At 37.6% G+C, this 23,151-nt stretch overlaps 1 protein-coding gene across 2 annotated transcripts in view; it reads right to left on the bottom strand.

The window, feature by feature from the left end:
• Positions 1-22,503, bottom strand: part of ARHGAP32 (Rho GTPase activating protein 32) — a 168,545-nt gene extending 146,042 nt beyond the window's left edge. The window contains exon 1 of one of the 2 annotated variants that reach the window (XM_036277053.1): positions 22,390-22,503. In XM_036277053.1, coding sequence (XP_036132946.1) covers positions 22,390-22,494 — 105 coding nt within the window. In that variant the 5' untranslated portion in view covers positions 22,495-22,503. The remainder of the gene's footprint in view (positions 1-22,389) is intronic. The other variant, XM_036277052.1, reaches the window with a different exon arrangement.
• Positions 22,504-23,151: the final 648 nt, after the last annotated feature.

Below are 23,151 nucleotides of genomic sequence, written 5' to 3'. Positions count from 1 at the left end.
TAAACAAGTCCAGATAGAAACTTCAATCTAAACCCAACCAGGTTAATGCCTGATAAGCCAGAAAAGTCAACATTCCCAAGAGGATTTCAATAGGAGTCAGTCTCACAACATGATGTTCAAAATGTCCATGACATAATAAAAAAATTACTGGATATACAAAAAAAAAAAAAAATCAAAACAGTAAAATATGAGCAATCCCCCCAAAGAAGACAAATACCAAATATGAGAGGAAACAGATGATGGGCTTATCAAAGATTTATAACATATATTATAAACATGTTGCATTAGATATTGAAACCAGTGGAGATACAAAAATTCCTTGATGAAAACTAAACTACAAAAAGACCAAATTGTTAGATAGAACAAGGGTCTCAAGGTCTGAGCTAAAATGTAGCCCAGTATTTTGCAGATGCAGCTATAGCTGTAGGATGAACTTGACAGGAACTCAACTAGATAAATGTAGCTAACTGCAAAGAAATCAACATGTAATTAACCAAATAGTGTATGTAAGCAGTGGCTAAATCTCCCTTTCAGGAGACAGCTTTGTGTGTGAATCCCCAGTTTCCTTTACCTGCTGCAAGTAAATAAAAGTACCTAAGAAAACCACCACTCATTCTTAAATAGAACACCAGAAGTAGCAAAAGTAACAAAGTTGGCACCCCAGATGGGACCCTCCTAAAAGGACTCTCTCTGGGCCTGGTGTGGACTGTTTGGTCAAGCAGTCAAAAGCAGCAGAAGCAGCAACTCTTCCAGGGCTTACTTGCCTGTGTCTACACAAGACAGAGGATCTCTTCTACAGGAGAATCCTGCTTGGTGCTGACCACCAGCATGACTGCCCAGCCACCTCAACAGCAAAGTGAAGTGGCCACCTAAACCTATTTTATCCAGCCATTTGGTGGGGAGGTGAGGAGGTCACTCCTGTAGTCACTTTACTAAGTATTTCTATTCCCATTTTGGGTACAGGGTTCTTGGAAAGGTAGTTTCAGTTCTGGTGCACAAGTTTCAAGTTGGTGAGGCAGGAACTGTCTCTGAGACACCGGTTTCAGGAGACCTGGGTCTAACCATGGAAAGTTAGAAAACACCTGTGGGGCACCTAAGATATCCTCGGATGATTATCTGTTCTGCTTGTCTGGACCATTAAGGAATGCCTGTGCAAAAAAGCAAGACGTCCTTGGGTGACGTTCTCTGGTCTGGCCGTCTGGCCTACAGGATTAAGAATTTATTCTTTGTGTGTACATATGCATTCGCTTTGTCTTATATGTAAATGTGACGACTATGGGAAACTCAAATTTTGATCACTGAATGCCTCCTTTTGGAGTATATTTTTCAGAATTGGATAAAAAGATCTAAAAAATGGCCAATGGCTGCCTGTCCTATCCAAGGCAGCCTTGTTTCAGGCTGAGAGTCCACTGTGGAATCAGGAGGAATTGTTTTCTAAGTGCAGCTTCTTTGCTTCCTCAGGTTTATCATTTAAAATCACATTTGTGCCTGGCCTGTGTGGCTCAGTGGTTGAGCATCGACCCATGCACCAAGAGGTCACCAGTTCGATTCCTTGTCACAGTACATGCCCAGGTTGTGAGCCAGATCCCCAGCGAGGGGAATGCAAGAGGTGGCCAATCGATGGTGGTTCTCTCTCATCAATGTTTCTATCTCTCCATTTCCCTTCCCTTCTCTCTCTAAAATCAATAAAGAAAATAAATAAATAAATAATAAAATAAAATCACATTTGTTACTTTACACACATAACCTCTTCTCGCCCTGCTTCTGCTTCTATCCAAGGAGTACACTTCCTGAAGTACCTAGTCTGGGAGGAACTCATGAAGGGAAATGGGAATGGCATCCAATCCTTGCAGTTGCCTGAAGAAGGGTCCAATCAGACAGGTTACACCACCTTCACTGAGAAGGACAAGAAAGTGAGCTCATGGTTCTAGTGGAGGAGGTGATCTAGGACAGAAGGAAGGATCTCTAACCTAGAAGAAAAGCAAAATTGAGTGGCAAAGGTTTGGCTGTGGGACTCAGGGGCTAGTCTATGACTAATGGTGTATATTTGCTTGGGGTTATATTGGAAGAATTACTGGTTTTATCTATTAGTTGTTTGAATAAGACTCCCACTGCTTCCCTTCCTCTGAAGGATATGGAGGGGAGGAATTACATGCTACATCTCTTCAAGGAGTCTCACTGATAAAAAGAGATGTTCTGTTAGCAAGTGTAATTTCAAAAATTTTACCGAAGGTGTGGTAACACAAGCCAAATATCTTAGGAGTATTGGAAACTAAATAAAATTAAAATTACCTGATTGGACCTGTGCCAGAAAAACAGAGAAAAGTCAGCAATGGTTTAAAAATGTAGTTTGAGTCAGCTTTACTGGACTTGCAAAATGAAGCAGGCAGAATTAACCACAAGTATGTATTTTGAGAAACAGAAGCCAAAGGTTGAGTATCCTAGCCACATGGTGTGGGAAGAAAGGTAGAAATGACACAGGGAAATGAATTGCTTTTATTTTGGTGGAAAAATCTGTTAAGATTTTAGAGTGGTCTTAAGAAGCAATTAACTGGTTCCCTGTCCATTCATATGAAGGAGCATATATCTGCAAGGATGATTTTGAGGCCACTGACTCTGGGCAGGTGCGCAGTCGTGCATGCCTTCATGTGAGAGTGCCCAGTGAAGTCAAGAAGACTTGTAGGACCTCAGCTTCTTTTCTGAGCAACAGCCCATCAGCCCTTCCTCTCTCCTCCAAAGCTGTGGGTTGGCTGGGGTTGGGGCAGATGGAGGTGAGAGAGTTTGCTCTCTGCATCCATAGGAAGAGCAAGGTGCTTCTAAGCTGTGTCCCATCCGTGGGGAGTGACCCCTACCCAGCCCGAGCACAGGCACTTATGACTTTGGGAATCTGCTGTCTGGCAGTGAAATGGGCTGAACGGGAACGTGCCCTGCTGTGGAAGCAGCAGTGTGGAGCATCCCAGTGGTTTGTCACAGCAGAGGCAGCCACGGAGGTTTAGGAACAGAATACTGCACTGCTGAGGAGTGAGCTGGAAGAGAGACGGGTGCAGGGAGGCCACACTACCCAGAACCTTCTTCTTAGTAGATTGGGTCTGAACTATGGCATGTGAGCCAACCTGTTAAACCAGGCATCCTGGGCCTTGTCCTCTACCTCTCAGTCTCACCTGGCTGGGCCACGGTGGGCAAGCCTTGGAGCAGCCTTCTCAGCCCATCTTCTGTATGTGTCTAGAAGCCAGAGAGGGCTGAGGAGCTGCAATCCGAGTGCAGAAAGAGATGGCTCTGCCAGTGTGGCATCTGTGGCTCAAGGGAAGAGGTAAGGCCGGGAAGTGGCTCATACGAGCAGCCCCTCATGGCATCGCTGACTCGCCTTACTTTTCCTTCCTGTTTCATTACAACTTGTGCCCAGAGCTCTTTCCTGACTTCTCTTTCAGCCTTGAACTTCTGTTTCCAAACTGGGAGAAGCCAGTCTGTGGAAACTATGTGCTATATAGACCATAGGTGATCTGCTCATCTCAAGGCTCATCCCAGAACCTACTGGGCAGTGGGTTTGGATGACAAAGAGGTTGCAAGTATGTGGTGATTTCTCCCTGTATCCTGATTTTCCGAAGGGCTTTTGGTTTCTGAACTGCAGCTGTGTAGCTGGCTAACTAGGGGACGGTATCTAACAAAATGTCTAATCACAGAGGACCTTGTGCTGTGTGGGCCTGAACAGCATAGCCTCATGTGTTTGGCCTTATCCTCCTCCTTTGTGTGTGTGTTTGTGTGTGTGTGTACGTCCGTACGTACACACACACACAAATACAGAGTTTGTATTCCCCAGATGTGCCTCCTGCCATCACAGGGGGCTTTTGTGGTCGCTGTCCCAAGACAGTGGATGCAGAGGGCTGGGACAGGACTTCCCCCGAGCTGTCCTCTGTCCCCAGGCAAAGGGAGGTGGGGGAAGGAAGAAGAGGGTATAAGGGGGATAAATGGTAATGAAAGGAAACCTAACTTGGGGTGGTGAACACACAATACAATATACAGATGATGTATTATAGAACTGTATACCTGAAACCTATATAATTTTATTAACCAATGTCACCCCAATAAATTCAATTTACAGAAAAATAATTATCTAAGTTCTGCAACCTTCTGTGACATTGATGGACCAAATAACAAAGGAACTATTCATATTTTATGTAAATTTATGAAAAAAATTAAAAATGAAATAAAATCCAAAATAAATAATAAAAATTAAAGCCCTGAATTTATAGTCAAAACTCAATCACATAAGTATGGCAGGGAGTACATTTTGTTTGACAAGAATTCAAGTAGCACGATCTAAGGCCTATAGTTTACCACAAGGTAAATGTAAGTTAAAACTATATCCTCACTGATGAAACAGCTAATACAGTCTGAAAAGATGTGGCATCTATACCAAGGAAAGTATTTGTTTCTCCCTAATCTGCACTGTTAAACCACACAGGGAACAGTTCATCCATTTCAGGGAAATAATTTGATAATGAAAACTTATAAAAACAGAATTGGCAGTATTTAATCCTATCTATTTCCCTGTTCTCTTAACCTAAAGAATATTCTACCACTCCTGCCACTGGTACAGATCTTTAAACAATCATTCAAATGCCTCTTTCCTTGATCCCAAATCCAAGTAGAGATACAATGGTGACTGGGTAACTGGAACGATTTAGCAGGTGTACACTGTGTCCGACACACAACTATACAGCTGGCTTCTATACAGCCACCCACCACACGCCCACTCCTCTGTACTACCTCCATGTGTGACTCTCTTCTCCAAAGACCATAATGTCTACCTTAACAAGTATGAGCAAAATGCTAATGGATATTAAGATTTTTATCTAGGGCCCTGGCCGGTTTGGCTCAGCGGTTAGAGCGTTGGCCTGCGGTCCCGAGAGACCCGGGTTCGGTTCCCGCTAAGGGCATGTACCTCGGTTGCAGTTTGTCCCCGGCCCTGGTTGGTCGTGCGGGTGGCAGCCACTCGATGTGTCCCTTCACGTCAATGTTTCTCTCTCTCTTCCTCTCTCCCCCTCCCACTCTACCTGAACAAAAAATAGAAAAATGTCCTCAGGTGAGGATAAAAAAAAAAAAAAAAAAAAAATTTTTATCTAGGGAAACAAGAGGGCACTGGAAGATGTTTAATATATAAACATGGAACTGAAAGAAATCTCATTCAGCTATTCCACGGCAAAGAGAAAACTGAGACCAAAAAGGAAGAAGCAACTTGGCATAGTGTCTCTAGTCACAGTACTTAAACTGAATTTTCATCACAAAAACGACCATCTAATACATTAGGCATACGGAAGAAACAAAGTTCAAAAACTGTCAAATTTTTAAATAAAAAGTTACTATAGTGAGATACAGTTTTACCCCTATCAAAATATGAAAGACTAAAAATGTTTGAATGAAAAATATGGCACAAAGACACTAAACTTTACTGCCCAGAATACAAATTTACAAATTCCTTTTATATTCTTTAGATAATTCCCCATAAGATAATAGTAAAAAAAAGGCAAAATTCATCATAAAGATATTCATCAAAGTGGAAAACATAAAACAAACTCCAAGTCCTACTAATTAATGAAACATCAATAATTCATCCTGTATTACAGGGTATTATGTAGCTATTAAATGTGTTTATTAAGAGTCTTCATTTAACACCAATTATAACACACTGCACACATAAATTTCTCCCAGGCAAGTTTTATAGAGTATTAGTGGTCTTAAAATTTCTGGACTATTTGTAATTGCCATCAACTAATGTTATCACATATGTTAACTATATTATGAAGTATAAATAACAGAGGAAAAAAACTGTAACACTGTGGCAGGAAAAATTATAAAGAGAACCCCTACCAAGATTCCTACCCTCACCTCGGGGCCATTCAAACACTAACCTGAGTGATGCTGAGAAGAGATGGCTCAGATATAATTAGAAGTCCAGGTCAGTTGATCTGAAAATAGGAAAATTATCTGGGTGGGCCTACTTTGGTAGTCTCCCAAGGCTCCTGCTGAAGCATCGCTCAGAGCAGTATGCTGCTCATGAGAAGACAAGCCCTAGAATTAAGTGCAGATTCGGCAGGCAGTCGGTAACTGGTGGGAAGTGTATAGAACTGACTCGGTGCAACGGCCATCTCTCCTTTCTCCCTTGCAACCATGTACTTCAGTGTGCATGCCACAATCTGTTTCATATCCCATTCTGCAGATCACAAAACCCTCACTATTTTCCCCTAAAGGAAACTTAACTCCTTTCCATCTTCACAGCAATGTTTTTAATCCCCCTTCACAGTGTCCCTTCACTATGTCCACCAGCTAGTCTTTTCCAGAGATCTCTTCCCTCCAGTCAACCAGCCAACTCCTTTATCTATGACACTTCCCATAATGTACAATGGGAAATATTCAATTTTCTCTTAACTGTAGCACCTTAATAATAAGGTAGAATTCTTATGTTAAATGGAAAGGAAAGGAGAAATAAAATTATATATGGTTTATAATTATAAATCACATTTCCAGGTATGATGGGAAAGGGGAATATAGCAACAAAGCAATATTCTTTGAAATTAACAACTTGGAAACTTTTATGTAAGAAAACCAAAGAACTTATATGCATGTATGCATAACCAATGGACACAGACAACAATGCTGGGGGGTGGGGGAGCCGGGCTGGGGAAGAGGGTGTCTAGGGGGGAAAGAGGAGAAACATCTGTAACAATAATAACTTAATAAAATTTGAAAAAAAGAAAATTATGTTTATATGATATCAAATTTAAAACTCTCTGCATTGTAAGAAATATACCAAAATAACCTCACCATTGTGGGAAATGGGGCTGTGGATGACAGTCTCTTTTTTCCCCCAATTTTCTGCCTTGGCTGTATAAGCATGTTTTGTTTTTATAAAGGAGGAAGGCTTTCCCAAGAAAGAGAGGAAAAGGGATAAAGCAAGTTAGCCAGCTTTTTCCACCTCTGCATGTTACCTACCTTACGGCAACTATTTGCAAATGCTTAACAAACTGTCATAAATAAATGAGATTATACATTCTAATAGGCAAAACTAGGACTCTATATTTAGAAAAGAACAAAAATAAAAACACATTTATGATGGGATATACCCATGCTAAAGTATAATAAAATGGATTTTTTTTTCTTAATCATTAAGTCAAACTATAAGCTATCTGGTGGGAGTTAGAACCACAGTGGAGATGCCAATCAAAGCAGAAAAGAGAGGGAATAACCTGACTCCTCTCCTTTTCCTCCTCCAATCTTCTACCAGTGCCTCATTGGCCAAAACAGAATTTTGCTGATAAGGGAGCCTAGAAAATGTAGTTTGCAGAGATCAGCCTCCTGCAATAGAGAACAAAGCATAAGGGCAGGAAATCCCAACCCTAGATCCATGACAGTCATTACTAAATGATGAAGATATAACTGTATATATATAGTATGATACCAATCATTTAAAATATAGATTATTTTCTACAAAATGCCCTCATTTTGAAAAGGCATAGCCAAATAACATTCATATATATACATATGTGCATACATATACATATATATCATCAACTGAATAAACAAGATTGTAATACTAAATTTGTATTGTGAATTAAGACAAACTGAGCAAAATGAGTAGCTAATACTTAAGAACAATAAAGGTGGACCTGAAATTGTTACAGAAAAAAATCAACATCACTGAATATGCCTTTCACAAAGGACACAAAAATGCAATCGAAGTAAGGATATACTACTATTAAAGTGGTCCAGGGATGTTCTTTTCTTCAAGGAACAAAAAACAAAAACCAATACAACATGCATGGGAAAAGGACGTCTGGAACAAAATCTTCTCTATGTAAAAGGCTAGCAAAAGGTGTCTAAAAAAAGTAAAAGAAAAATAGGGTGATTTTTCTCTGCTTTTCGCAGTTTTTCCTTTAACAGACTCAAGTCTTATTTATTATATTCCTTTTATTTTTGTACTTTGAATTTGAAGAACACAACAGCTTTAGACTAATGTTACATAATATTTTCTGATAATAATGGAAAATAAAATCTCTGCTTAAAAATATAGTAGTAGCCCTGGCTGGTTTGGGTCAGCAGTTAGAGCGTCGGCCCATGGACCAACGAGTCACAGGTTCAATTCCGGTCAAGGGCACGTACGTCGGTTGCGGCTTACCCTTGGCCCTGGTTGGGGTCATGTAGGAGGCAACTAGTCGATGTGTCCCTCTCACGGTGATGGTTACAACTATACATATAGTAGTAAAGGGGGAAATATTTGGCCCCTTAAAAATAAAATTTGTGGGAGCTACCTCTATGGTAAAAGAACTGTATACATACACAATCAACTGAAAAAGTGGTATTTGAATGTGAAATTCATTCTATCAAGAAAGGCGAACAGGACTTCCAGTTTCCAAAGTTAATCACAGTTTAATCATGGTAAATAAACGCAACAAATCTCTGTAATGAAACATGTTTACAGAATTTTAATTCATCTAAGTATTATTCCCTTTTTTACAAAGAATAAGAGACAATGGCGTAAATTTTAATAATCATCCCAATACACCAGAAAAGTTAAATTTATCAAATCTACAGTATATTACATTATCACTAAGATGATTCTTTTTTTTATTTATCCTCACCCGAGGACATTTTTTCTATTTTTTTGTTCAGATAGAGTGTGGGAGGGAGAGAGAGAGAAACATCGACATGAAAGGGACACGTCGAGTGGTTGCCACCCACACGACCCAACCAGGGCCGGGAACAAACTGCAACCGAGGTACATGCCCTTAGCGGGAACCGAACCCGGGTCTCTCAGGACCGCAGGCCGATGCTCTAACCGCTGAGCCAAACCGGCCAGGGCCTAAGATGATTCTTAATGAATAAGTATATCACAAAGAAATTCGATTAAATGAGTTAACTAAGTGAATATTTTCAAAAGAATTTTGATACAGCAAAATACCCTCGATGTTGAAAACCTATTACAAAATGATTTTCTTCACTTATTTCCTCCAGTACTGTTATCTAGAACTCCCAGTGTGCAAGTGCCAACAGATAAAAACAGGAATCCAAGAGGTGGCAGGCAGATTTAAGTATGTGGATAATTCACAAATCTCAAGAGTAGCTATCAAATAAGTCCCAGGAGTAAACTATATAGTTATTCCTATTTAATTCTCTATTTTGATGGGGAACAACAGGGTAGGAATACTAAAGCAAAAAAAAAAAAAAAAGATTTCTGAAACTGATTACAAAACTAGTTCTTGTACAGCAAAGGGGTTGCCTTTAAAGTTCACTTCTACCAGCAAATATCTCCTTAGAAAAAACCATGCGACAGCTGTGGAAAAATTATTCAGGAGCAATGTTTAAAATAATTTAGGAATAATTACTAGCAAGTGCCATCAGAATAATAATACAAATTCACTAGTAGGAAACAGCTAGATAATCAACTTAAAAATTAACACACTGACATACTAGCAAATATTGTACATATTCTGAAGTTTCTATTTTTCTATAATGGAGATTCATCTATTCCTTCATCTCACTCCTACCTATCCCAATCATTAAAGATAATCCTACTGATTCAGCAGGGATTTACTCTGCTGAAAATATGGGGCTCCTATGTTGTATATAATTTCACCAGACATCGTATAAAAAGGTTCCTAGGAAATCTAAAAACAGTATACAACTAACTTGATGGGTACTTTATTCTCATACTCACATAAATTACTGCTATTCTTCTGCACTGCTAGAAAATGGTCTGTTTCTACACTTGAATTTTCTACATCAGACCTACTAATAAAAATGTACACATAATACTTAAACATAATCATAAAAATATAAATTCTTTCTGGAATAGGCAGGGTATGAATAGAAGAGGGTAGAAGGAAACAGAGAATCACAAATGACGGAGACTCTTACTTGGAAATTTTCTATTAAAGGAAGAAATGGCAAGATTCTAGCCTATCCACAACACTCCACTGTTCTAACTGCACACGTTTTATGTCGTTTTCTCCTTCAATATTTTATACATTTAAATTTTTTTTTGAAAAGTCACATAACAAATTCTATCAGTAGACGTAACATCCAGATCAATTAAAAGTCTTAAATAGCACAATCTTTGTAATGTAGTTTTTAGTTTAATAATTAACAAATAAATGCTAGGTTTAAGATCAATTCACCAGTTCAAAAGATTTTAGGTTTAACCTTATAAAACTAGCCATTTTTAACACTTTTTAACCTATAAAATTAACAATTTCATATAATTCCACCTAATATAATTCCCAGAACTCCCAGTAGTGTATTAATTACCTTCGATAATTAACATCATTTGATTCATGCTAGATCATTCCCACAATCTTCAGCCAGAACAGAATGCACCATGGAATGGGGTGGGCTTGGGGTTGTTTATTGAAGAGCTTTGAATATACTGGCAGAAGTTCAAAACCTGGACTTTGCATATTAATCAATGGGGGCATTTGTGATTGTTCACAAAGCAACACTAAATAAAACATTCAGCTTTTAAAGACTGTGAAATGATAAACACCATCAGTTTCTCTGAATTATAAGTAAAATTCACCGACCATCAGTCAAAAATGAACAGTTAAACATCATACAGTAATAAAGAGCTAAGGAAATTCATCGAAGGAGCATGTGCAAAGACTTCTTTCTTTTATTCAAATTGCAAACGGTTTTATAACTGATGGGTAAAAGAAACCAGTGTACAGTACCATTGAGAGTGGACAAGGATCAATCCAAAGAGCAATACACAAAAGACACACCTCTTCCAAAATTACCTCTTCAAGATTATTCAGGAAGAATTACTATTCTATCAATCCTCATTTTTTTTTTTAGAAAGTAGGCAATAGAGGGACAAAATGGTCCAAATACAAAGAGTACTTTTGAAAAGTTTAAGAAAAATGTAATAATCTATTGTTTTAAAACAGAAAGAGCCCTGGACGGTTTGGCTTAGTGGTTGGAGCGTCGGCCTACAGTCCAGAGAGACCCGGGTTCGGTTCCCACTAAGGGCGCGTACCTTGGTTGCGGTTTGTCCCCAGCCTTGGTTGGTCATGGGGGTGGCAGCTACTCGATGTGTCCCTTTCACGTCGATGTTTCTCTCTCTCTCTATTTCTCTTCCTCTCTCTCCCTCCCACTATATCTGAACAAAAAATGGGAAAAAAAATGTCCTCAGGTGAGGATAAAAATAAATAAATAAAAATAAAACAGAAAGAAAAGATAGACGGGGAAAAAAGAAAACTAAAGAACAGGGGAAAAAAGAAAATTCAATACTTCCAGCAATGAAAATAAATAAAATAAAAGAACAAAATAAAAGTAATAAAATGTCTCACACTCACTGCCAAAAAAAAAGAAAATTCATATTAACAAAGGAGATAAAGAAAAGGAGAAAAATTAGGCATCCTTAAGGAAAAACAAGAGGTTAAATCTGTCCAGAGAATACAATTTCATTCATTTAAAAACTATTTACTGATCCTGGCCAGTGTGGCTCACTGGTTGAGCATCAACCCATGCACCAAGAGGTCGCTTGTTCAACTCCCGATCAGGACACATGCCCAGGTTGTGGGTCTGATCCCCAGTGCGGGGCATGCAGGAGGGGTAGCCAGTCGATGTTCTCTCTCATCGATGTTTCTATCTCTCTCTCTCCTTCTTTCTTCCTCTCTCTCTCTAAAAATTAATAAAGGGAAAAAAATTAAAATAAAATAAAAAGAAAGAAATCGCTTAAAAAAAAACTATTTACTGAGAATATTCTATGTGAGGCATAGGTGACAAAACACTAAACATAAAGGACAAAGTCCCTGTACTCAAGGAGTTTACAATTTAATTGAAAATAAAGACAGCTTTTATTCAAACAGTCAGTATTTCCAAGCACTATGGAGAAAATTAAAGCACTGTAAGGAAGAGAGAAGAGGGCAGGGTTATTATTTCATCTAAGATGGTGAGTCAAGGCAGCACTTAATAGCCTTTGAGGAGGAAACTGAAGGAAGAGAGAGCAAACTTTGCAGATCATGCAGGAAAAGCACTTTCAGAAAAAAGAAGACAGCCCTGGCCGGTTTGGCTCAGCGGTTGGAGCGTCGGCCTGCGGTACAGAGAGACCCGGGTTCGGTTCCCGCTAAGGGCACGTACCTTGGTTGCAGTTTGTCCCCGGTCCTGGTTGGTCGTGCGGATGGCAGCCACTCGATGTGTCCCTTCACGTCGATGTTTCTCTCTCTCTCTCTCTTCCTCTCTCTCCCTCCGGCTCTATCTGAACAAAAAATGGAAAAATGGAAAAATGTCCTCGGGTGAGGATAAAAAAAAAAAAAAAAAGAAAAAAGAAGACAAACACAAAGGCCCCAGCCAGAGTGGGAGAACGCTGGGCACAGTGAAGAAATAAAAATTAAAGAGGTCATGTAACTGAAGCAAAATGATCAAGTAAGGAAGGCCTTTGGCTTTTAAGGAAAATTAACTTATTTCATTTATAATAAATACAAGGTTTTAAACTTGGGCAACTGAAAGAAAGTTACTGTTATTAACATTATCTGTAAAGTTAATAAGAAACTCATTTCAGGGAGCAGGAAAAATGAGATTTAGTGAAAATCTAAAGTTCACAGTTTCTACAGGACCTTCAGCTGGGAAATGAATTCATTCAGGGCCAGAGATATGGACATGGAGGTCATCTGTAGAGAGATGACAGTTAAGTCTGCAGGACCAACATGGAACTGGGAGGAAAGCATGAAGAGACAAAGTACAGGCCCCTGCGAATGCCGGCTTTTAGCATGTGGACACAAGAGAGACAGGAAAAGAGCCCCCCCTTCAGGAGTGAGTCCTTGTGAGTGAGTGAGTGTGTGTGTGTGAGAGCGAGCGAGCACGCATGCATGACAGCACTTGCTCACACACGTACATGTGTTTAGAGAAACAAAGGAAGAGAGGAAGGAACGAGAGAGAGAGAGAGAGCGCGAGAGAGAGCATGTGATGGACACATACACTGTTGACAACATCAAGAATAAACTTTTTATCTTTTAAGTTTTTTATTACTTTGAAAGTTCAAATTTAGACTTTGTTTTATTTTTTATGACTCCAGTTGTTAGCCTATGTGAGTATTTTAAGTCAAGACCAGTGATTTTATTTAATCAATAACAACTTCATTTGCTACAACATGACATACTTTATACTTCAGCCCTGAGTGTTGAACACATTAATTTTAATGGTAGAAAAGATAAATGAGAAACTGTTTCTAACAAAAGAAATTTGAGAAATAACAAGGTATATTTTTAGAATATTGAAATGATAGATACTAAAAATAAAATGAATGAAGAAACACTAGGAAGTATGATAATTAAGGTGATTTTAGTTAAAATATTCAAAACTGGTAAGATCTTTTACTTCCTTATTACATCTATTTTTTTTTTCTTTATTGATGTTTAGAGAGAGAGGAAGGGAGTGTGAGAGAGAGAGAGAGAAACATCGATGAGAGAACACTGATTGGCCACCTCCTGCATGCCCCCCACTGGGGATCGGGCCCACAACTGGGCATGTGCCCTGCCTGGGAATTGAACTGGCGACCTCTTGGTGCATGGATCGATGCTCAACCACTGAGCCACACTGGCCGAGCTTATCTTATTTTTAAAAGATCCTAATATATTTTTACTATATACTTTATTATTATATCACTGCAAATAAATATTTTACTCTTAATTTTTTAAAACTTTAGCTTTTGCTTTCTTAAGATTCTTAGTTATTTTATTACAAATTTATGACATGTAATAAATAAATCATAAACCATATATCAAAAAAGGAGAGAGGCCTATTTTATGATTTATTCTTTTTATTTGATTTAAAAATGACTGTTTAGAACAGACTGAATACTAAAAAGGGGATTGAATCAATAATCAAAAATCTCCCAACAAGTAGAACTCCAGGACCAGATGGCTTCATTGATAAATTCTTCTAAACATTTAAGGAAAAATTAATACCAATCCTTCTAAACTTTCCCAAAAAATAAAAGAGGGAAAACTTCCAAACTTATTTTATGAGGCCAGCATTATCCTGACACCAAACCAGACAAGGAAGCCACCCCCCCACACACTCACACACATACACAAATTATAAGCCAATATTCCTGACAAACATAGGTGAAAAAATCCTCAACAAAATATTAGCAAACTGAATTCAACAGTACATTAAAAGGATCATACACCATGATCAAGTGGGATTTAATGCAGAGATTCAAAAACAGTTCAACATCCACAGATCAATGTAGTACACATTAACAAAACAAAGGATACAAATCATAAGGTCATCTCAATACGTGCAGCAAAAGCATTTCATAAAGTTCAACATACATTTACCATGAAAGCTCTCAATAAAGTAGGCATAGAGAGAAGGTACTTCAACATAGTAAAGGCCATACATGACAAGCCCACAGCTAACATCATACTCAAAATTGAAAGCTGAAAGCTCTTCCTCCAAAATCAGGAACAAGACAAAGATGCCTACTCTCTCACCACATCTATTCAACATAGTACTGAAAGTTCTAGCCAGAGCAATTAGTCGGGGGGGGGGGGGGGGCGCGCATCCAATTTGGAAAGGAAGAAATAAAACTGTCACTCTTTGCAGATGACATAGAAAACCCTAAAGGTGCCAACAAAGAACTGTCAGAATAAATGAATTCAAAGTTGCAGGATACAAAATCATCATACAAAAATTAGTTGTGCTTCTCTACACTAATAACAAACTATCAGAAAGAGAAATTAAGAACACAGTCCAATTTACAATTATGTCAAAAACAATAAAACATCTAGGAATAAATTTAACCAAGGAGGTGAAAAACCCGAACACTGAAAACCATGTCCCTGATTACAGAAATTGAAGACGACACAGGTAAATGGAAAGATATTTTATGCCCATGGGTTAGAATAATAAATACTGTTTAAATGCCTAAATCCAAAGCAATCTACAGATTCAATGCAATCTCTATCAAAATTCCAACGGCATTTTTTTTTCACAAAAATAGAAGAAACAATCCTAAAATTTATATGAAATCACACACGAACACACACACACACACACACACACATCAAATGGGCAAAGCAACCTAGAAGAAGTACAAAGCTGGAGGTATCACACTTCCTGATTTCAAACTACATTGCAAAGCTTTAGCAATCAAAACAGTATGGTAGCCCTGGCCGGTTTGGCGCAGAGGTTGAAGCATCGGCCTGCGGTACAGAGAGACCCGGGTTCGGTTCCCGCTAAGGGCACGTACCTCTGTTGCAGTTTGTCCCCGGTCCTGGTTGGTCGTGCGGGTGGCAGCCACTCGATGTGTCCCTTCACATGGATGTTTCTCTCTCTCTCTATTCCTCTCTCTCCCTCCCGCTCTATCTGAACAAAAAAATAGAAAAATGTCCTTGGGTGAGGATAAAAAAAAAAAAAAAAAGAAAAACAGTATGGTAGTGGCATTAATAAAAAGATACACAGATCAATGAACAGACTAGTAGGCCCAGAAAAAAAAAATCCACATATATATGGTTAATTAATTTATGACAAATGAGCCAAGAATACACAATGGAGAAAAGACAGTCACTTCAATAAATGGTGCTGGGAAAATGGACAGCTACATGTAAAAGAATGAAATTGGACCACTATCTTATGCCATACACAAATATTAACTCAAAATGGATTAAAGACTTCAGCATAAGACCTGAAATATGAAACTTTTAGAAGAAAACATAAGCAGTAAGTCCTTGAAATCAGACCTGCTGATGATTTTTTTATTTGACATCAAGAACAAAGGCAACAAAAGCAGAAATAAAAAGGTGAACGGGACTACATCAAAAGAAAAAGCTTCTGTACAGCAAAGGAAACTATCAACAAAATGAAAAAGTAACCTACTGAATAGGATAAAATATTTTCAAATTATATATCTGATATGAGATTCATCAAAAAAAGGGGGGGGTGGGATTCACACAACTCAATAGCAAAACACACACACACACATACAAACAACACTGAAAAGTGGACAGAGGAGCCCAGTCCCTGTGGCTCAGTGGTTGAGCATCGACCCATGCACCAAGAGGTCGCCGGTTCAATTCCGGGTCCAGACACATGCCCAGGTTGTGGACCCGATCCCTAGTGGGGGTCATACAAGAGGCAGCCAACAAATGTTCTCTTTCACTGATGTTTCTCTCTCTCCCTTCCTCTCTCTCTAAAATCAATAAAGAAAAAAAAATTCTTTTTTTAAAGTGGACAGAGGATCTGAAAAGACCTTTTTCCCTAAGAACACAGACAGATGACCAACAGGTCCATGAAAAGATGCTCAAAAACAACTAATCATCAGGAAAGTGCAAATCAAAACTGCAATAAGATATAACCTCACACCTGTTAGAATGGCAGTTATCAAAAAGATAAGAAATAACAAGTGTCAGCAAGATTGTAGAGAAAAGCAAACCTCTGTGCACTCTTGGTGGGAGTGTAAATAGGTACAGCCACTATGGAAAACAGTATGAAGATTCCTCAAAAAATTAAAGACAGAACTACCATATGATCCAGCAATCCCACTTCTGGGTTGTTGTTTTTTTTCCCCGAAGGAAATAAAAGCAGTAACTTGAAAAAATATCTGTACCCCCATGTTCACTGCAGCATTATTTACAACAGCCAAGACATGAGAGCAAACTAACCATCCACTGATAGATGAATGGATAAAGAAAACATCACACACACACACACACACACACACACACACACACGAAGGAAATCTTGCCATTTGTGACAAAAATGAATGAATCTGACAGCATTATGCTAAATGAAGTAAGTCAGAAAGACAAAAAAATGACAAAAACTATATGACCTCAATTATACGTGGAATCTAAAAATAAAAATAAAATAAACTGAACTCACGTATACAAAAAACAGATTGGGGGTTTCCTGAAGACGGGAGTTGGGGTAGGCAAAATAAATGAAAGGGGTCAAAAAGTACAAACTTCCAGTTATAAAACAGGTAAGCCCTGACAATGTCATGTGCAACATGGTTATTATAGTTAATAATACTGTATTGTATGTTTGAAAGTGGTTAAGAGAGTAAATCTTACAAGTTTTCATCACAAGAAAAAAATGTTTAACTATGTGTGGTTACAGATATTAACTCGACTATTATGTTGACCATTTTACTATATACACATACATTGAATCATTATGCTGTACACCTGAAACTAATATGTTATATATCACTTATATCTCAATTTAAAATAACTATAAATTTTTAAAAATTCTTAACAATTCAGAAATCTATGGCTTTCTTTTAAACGTATTTTTTTTTAAACTAATATTCTACCCCTGGCCAGTTTTGCTCAGCAGTTGGAGCGTCGGCTTGCGGTCCAGACAGACCCGGGTTTGGCTCCCGCTAAGGGCGCGTACCTCGGTTGCAGTTTGTCCCTAGCCCTAGTTGGGTTGTGTGGGTGGCAGCCACATGATGTGTCCCTTTCATGTCGATGTTTCTCTCTCTCTCTCTCTCTCTCTCTCTCTCTCTCTCTCTCTCTCTCTCCCTCCCTCCCTTCCTCCCTCCCACCCTATCTGAACAAAAAATGTAAAAATGTCCTCAGGTGAAAATAAAAATAAATAAATAAATAAATGAATGAAAGAAAGAGAGAGAGAGAGAAAGAAAGAAAGAAAGAAAGAAAGAAAGAAAGAAAGAAAGAAAGAAAGAAAGAAAGAAAGAAACTAATATTCTAGCTATACCACACAAATCAAAAGTTTAACAGTTAAGCCCTTTCGTGTCTAAAATAACTCAAAAATTAAGTAACTGGAAATATGTTGAAGAAATATTTTTATAAGGGTTTCTCTTACTAATAAACTTCATCCTCAAAGTGGTATTTCACTTAAATTATTATTGGAAAAGAAGAGGGTCCCAAACGTTCTTTATTTATGTCCTCATTAAAATAAATGTAATTTTCTAGAGAAGGTGTAGTAAAATCGTAGCTGTAATTTCATGTATATCCTCTTCATCCATCATTCACTGTACATTTTGTGCAGTCTACCAATGTGTTATTTATCCAGTGTAATGAGTTTTTAAATATTATAGCACCTGCCCTCAAAAGGCTTACACATGAAAAAAATTAGAATACCAAGATAATAATATAATAAGGTACTACAACATATGACATAAACAGTCATTTCCATAGACAAAGCAATGTGGACTCCAGAAAAAAGAATTCTTTAACTTTCTATGTATACAATATGTGACATTTAAATATAAATCACCGTATGATAACAAATTTCACCTTTCTTCCTATTTGATAAATTCAATGTAGATTTTTTTGAAGGTTATAAAAACTGTAGGGAAAAAATGTAAAAGATTTAAAAATGGGCAGAGGAGATTACTGAATATCCTTTCAATGGAATGCTGGCATTTCCGGGGATTACTTGATTCAATAGGGATGTGGGACTGGAGTTTGCCTAGGCTATTTTGCACCTCTGCCGAAAAGTTAAATTGTAGAAAACTCACAGTACAAATTAAGTCCTGCCCATAAAAACGCAAATGTTTCCAGTGGCACTGAACAGTTTTGACAATCTTGCATTTATTTGCATCAATTTAAATTCTCCTTTGAGCTCTGGCTGGTTTGCGCAGTGGTTAGAGCATTGGCCCATGGACTCGGGAGTTCCGGGTTCAATTCCCGCTAAGGGCACGTACCTTGGTTGCAGTTTGTCCCCGGCCCCATTTGGGGTTGTGCAGGTAGCAACTAATTGATGTGTCTCTCCACTTCGATGTTTCTCTCTCTCTCTTCCTCCCTCTCTCCCTCCCACTCTATCTGAAGATAAATGCAAATATATATATACACATATATATATGTATATCTTCGAGTGAGGATAAAAAAATAAAAAATAAATTCTCCTTTGAACCAGTTGTAACACTTAACTGATGCCTTCATTAATTAATGAATTAAAGATCTTTGGTATGTGTTCATTTCATATTTGCATGAGAGTTATGATTATATCCCCTTCTAGACTTCATCCTTCAGTAAAATGAATACAAAATGATCCTTATGCCTCCTCAGAGAGATTACAATATAGTAAGGGAGATAAATAAATTCATAGCCAACTAGAATTAAGTTAACTATTACAATAGAGATATGAATAACATATGAGAAGTAAAATAAAATCATTTTCTCTCTGGAAATTTTAAGAAAGCCTTACATCTTAAGTTACAATTATAATAAGGCAGGGGTCAAGAAACTAGGGCCAACCCAGCCCACTCCCTATTTCTGTATAGCCCATAAAGTAAAAGTAAGTTTTACATTTTTAAATGTTTGGGAGGAATCAAAAGAAGTATGATTATCTAATGATATGTGAAAATTACATGACATTCAAATATCAGTGTCCACAAATAACATTTTATTGGAACATAGCCACACTCATTTATGTATTATCTATGGCTGCTCTCACATTACAACGACAGGATTGGGTAGCTGTGAGAGACCTTTTGTGGCACTGTCATCAATTCACACTGCTGTTCAGCACACCATAAATTGCAGTAATGAGTTATAAATCAACAGCATTTCAAGTTCCACAGGTATCACCATTCCACATTTTTAAAAATTACCAATTCATACAGATCATGTAAAAATAAGCAAAGAAGAGATAAGTGGACTTTGAATGTCATGCTTTTAAGGCATAGAAGAGTATGGGTTTTTATATCAAATTAGATGGTGAAACACTATGTTTATTACACAGTGGCACTACAGTTGTGCTAAAAGAATAGAATGTACATCAATGTTATCAAAGTCTGCATTCATCACAATAGTCTCAACTCACAAGAAAGCAGTAATTTGAAAAATTCAAAAACTCTAAAAGATTATAGCATCACACAGAATGTATTCACAAAAAATAGAAACAAGATTGCATCCAAAGTAAATTTCCAGGTAGCTCATATGTTAGCCAACAAGGAAAGTCATTTACCATTTACCAATAGTGAGTCCATTAAATCATGTTTGACTATAGCAGCCAAAGAAATGCATCCAGAGAGAAAATAAACTGTTTAAGCCTATTCACCTTTCAGAGAGACCAGCTGCTTGAAGGCTTGAGGTTACAAGGAGCAAAATCAATGGTAAATTAAAAAACAAGGCAAATGATTTTGACTGGTTTTCCTTGACTCTGGATGAGTCAATAAATGTAACCACTATTGTTCAGATGCTGAAAAGTCAATGTGTAGTTTATAGTGGCTCAAGAATTAGCTCCTATGCACAGTCTGCATGGGCCAACTGCAGGTGACAATATTCTCAAATAAACTCAGCAAACATTAGTCACTACAATCTGAAGTGGAATCCACTAAGATACATTAAAATTGCTTTTGGCAAAAAATATGTGTGGAGCAGAAAAAGGCTTGGGCATATTTTCAACATCTGTTACTGAACACTAAATGGCTTTTGTAATTAGTTTTTGCTGCAAATTTGATACTATTTCTTTATGAATTTTACCTAAAATTACAAGGCAAGACATAGCTTATATGAGAAACTTACACTGGGATAATACTGTCAAAATCACAAGTAATCATGGGCTACTATACATACTTCCCAATTATTAAACATTAAAACAAGATGGGAGATCTCATCACCACATAAATTTGTAGTGAATATATTTTTCAAGCTCAAACTATAGTTCCAGCAGGATTTTTCAGACCACAATACAAATGTGAAGTAAAGTTCCATATTACAAAATCCATCTAACTGTGCAAATGAGAACCTTCAGTCTAATCTTCAAGTGAAGTTTGCAAAGTTAAGCAATAAGGCAAATATTAAAATAAAAATCTAATAGAATTCTGAAAATACCTTCTAAGCAATGAATATGTTCAATTAAAATCATATGCTCATGAACTATGTCTGTATTTGGCAGTACATATTTGAGTGAAAAGGCATTTTCAAAAATGAAATATGTAAAAATCTCATTACAGATCAAAATTGACAGATGAACATTTGCATTCAATTTTGATGATAAGAAACACTAAATTTTAACTATAATTAAAGAAAATGTTACTTTCAACAAAAATATTTCATTGGTCCTTTTTTATTTTTGTTAATCCTCACCCGAAGATATTTTTTCCATTGATTTTGAGAGAGAGTGGAAGGGAGGGAGGGGGAAAGAGAGAGAGACAGAGAGAAACATCGATGTGAGACAGACACATCTGCTGGTTGGTTGCCTTCCGCAGGACCCCAACTGGGACCAGGAATCGAACCCACAGCCCAGGTACACAGCCCAGGGAATCAAACCCTCGATCCTTAGGATTGGTCCGTGAGCCAACGCTCTAACAGCTGAGCCAAACAGGCCAGGGCAATTTCATTGTTCTTATTAAGAGACCTGAATTACATAAAGTTATAATACAATAAATGGATATTTTAAAACTTATGTGGAATACTACACTGCATAGAATTTTTCCACCTAAGCCACTAACAAAAACTGCTTTTCTAACATCTCAGTGAATGTAAATTACATTTTTTAGGTTGGTCAAGCCAAAACACTTGAAGTCATCCTTGACTTCTCTTTATCTCTCTCACTCTCTATCCCATTCATCAGCAAAAACAGTTGATTTATCTGTAGAACTATACCCAGAATCTAATCATTTTCATCACATCTATCCCCTGGATTCAAGCTTTCATCATCGTTCACCTATTACAATAATCTTCTAACTGGTCTCATTCCCTCTACCTCCCCATTTAGCCTATTCACAGCAACCAAAGACTCCCTTTAAACTTTTCAGCCAGATCATGTCACTTCTCAGCGAAAAATCCTCCAGTGGTTTCCCATCTCACCCAGTATAAGAAAACCAAAGACCTTATAATGGACTACAAGAAACTAGATGACCTGTTCTCCACACACCCAAACCACTTCTCTGACCTCATCGCTTTCTACTGTCCCCTGGCTCAATTTCAGCCACATGTTCTATTTTTGTGTTTGCTCCCATTCTTTTTAATCCTATGCCACAGACTTTAACTTGTTCTTCCATGGCCTAAAATGATCTGTTCCCAGATAAATCTCCCCCTAGAGGCCATCTGTGACCACCCTGTGTAACTAGCAACTAGCCTTCCACACAGTCCTCCCACTCTGTCAACCTACTACTCTGCATCAATTTTCTTCAATAGCACATACCTCCACTTGACATATTATATTTTAAATTAATTACTTTCCCTACTACCCCATTAAAATAAGCTCCATGAAGGCAGGACATTTTGTGTTTTATTCAAAGGGTTCTAACCACAGAGTCGAAAACAGTGCCTGGAATAAATTATTTGCTCAATAAATAGTTCAAAATAAATGAACAAAGCAACAACAAAAGAAAAATTTTTCTATAAGTAATGTTTCTTCAGTTCCTTTTCCTTTAAGTAAAATATACATATATACATGTGCATAAAACTGATTTACCATCGCACTAAGTGTTTCCTCCCAATCAGGCCGTTCTCGGGGGTGAACGCTTCTGTGTAGTTCTGGAACAAAATCATCCTCTTCAGAATGTACCGAGGACTTCATCTTCCTAGAGATCAAAACATAAAAGACTTTAATAAGAATTTCCTTTTCTATAAAAACCTTCCAACGGCCACAATTCAAAGAACAGAAAGTTATGTGAGATTTAAAGTTTCGTTAAAAGAGCGTTGGTAGCTAGTTTTATTCCTCCATTTCTACCCTAGTTTTCAGATATCTTTCCTGATATACCAAATACCTGCTTTTATTCCAGGGAATAAAACTAAGGTTTATAACTAGTCAATTTTTATGGTCTGTGGTAATTATAAAGACAGATTTTATCAGTTCAACATAGCTGGAAACTTGAAAAGATTTGCAACAGCATCCAGATGTGTAGAACTGTGCTAACCATCAGTGAAATGCCGGGAATGAAGAAAGAGATGCAGTAATTTTATTTCTAATTTATGTTGGACAGTGTATTGGACTAGCACTCTCAAGGAAAACAACTATGAATATTAGATTAAACTACTTGTCTGAAGGCACAAGAAAGCAAGCAATACAAATAGAATTTCTGGGACTACATTCTTTGAGAGAGAGAAAACCCATGAAGTAAATTCCATAATTGATCATTCTTTTTGTGTAACAGAGTTTCTAAATCAATGACTGAAAATATAAGCCAAGTATAATATTGTGGTCTAACTAGGCTGAAGAGGCAGAAGTTGGATG

This window comes from Molossus molossus, unplaced genomic scaffold (genome assembly GCF_014108415.1).
Source record: "Molossus molossus isolate mMolMol1 unplaced genomic scaffold, mMolMol1.p scaffold_m16_p_22, whole genome shotgun sequence".
Lineage (NCBI taxonomy): Eukaryota > Metazoa > Chordata > Mammalia > Chiroptera > Molossidae > Molossus > Molossus molossus.
This window is presented reverse-complemented; position numbering and strand designations above follow the sequence as displayed.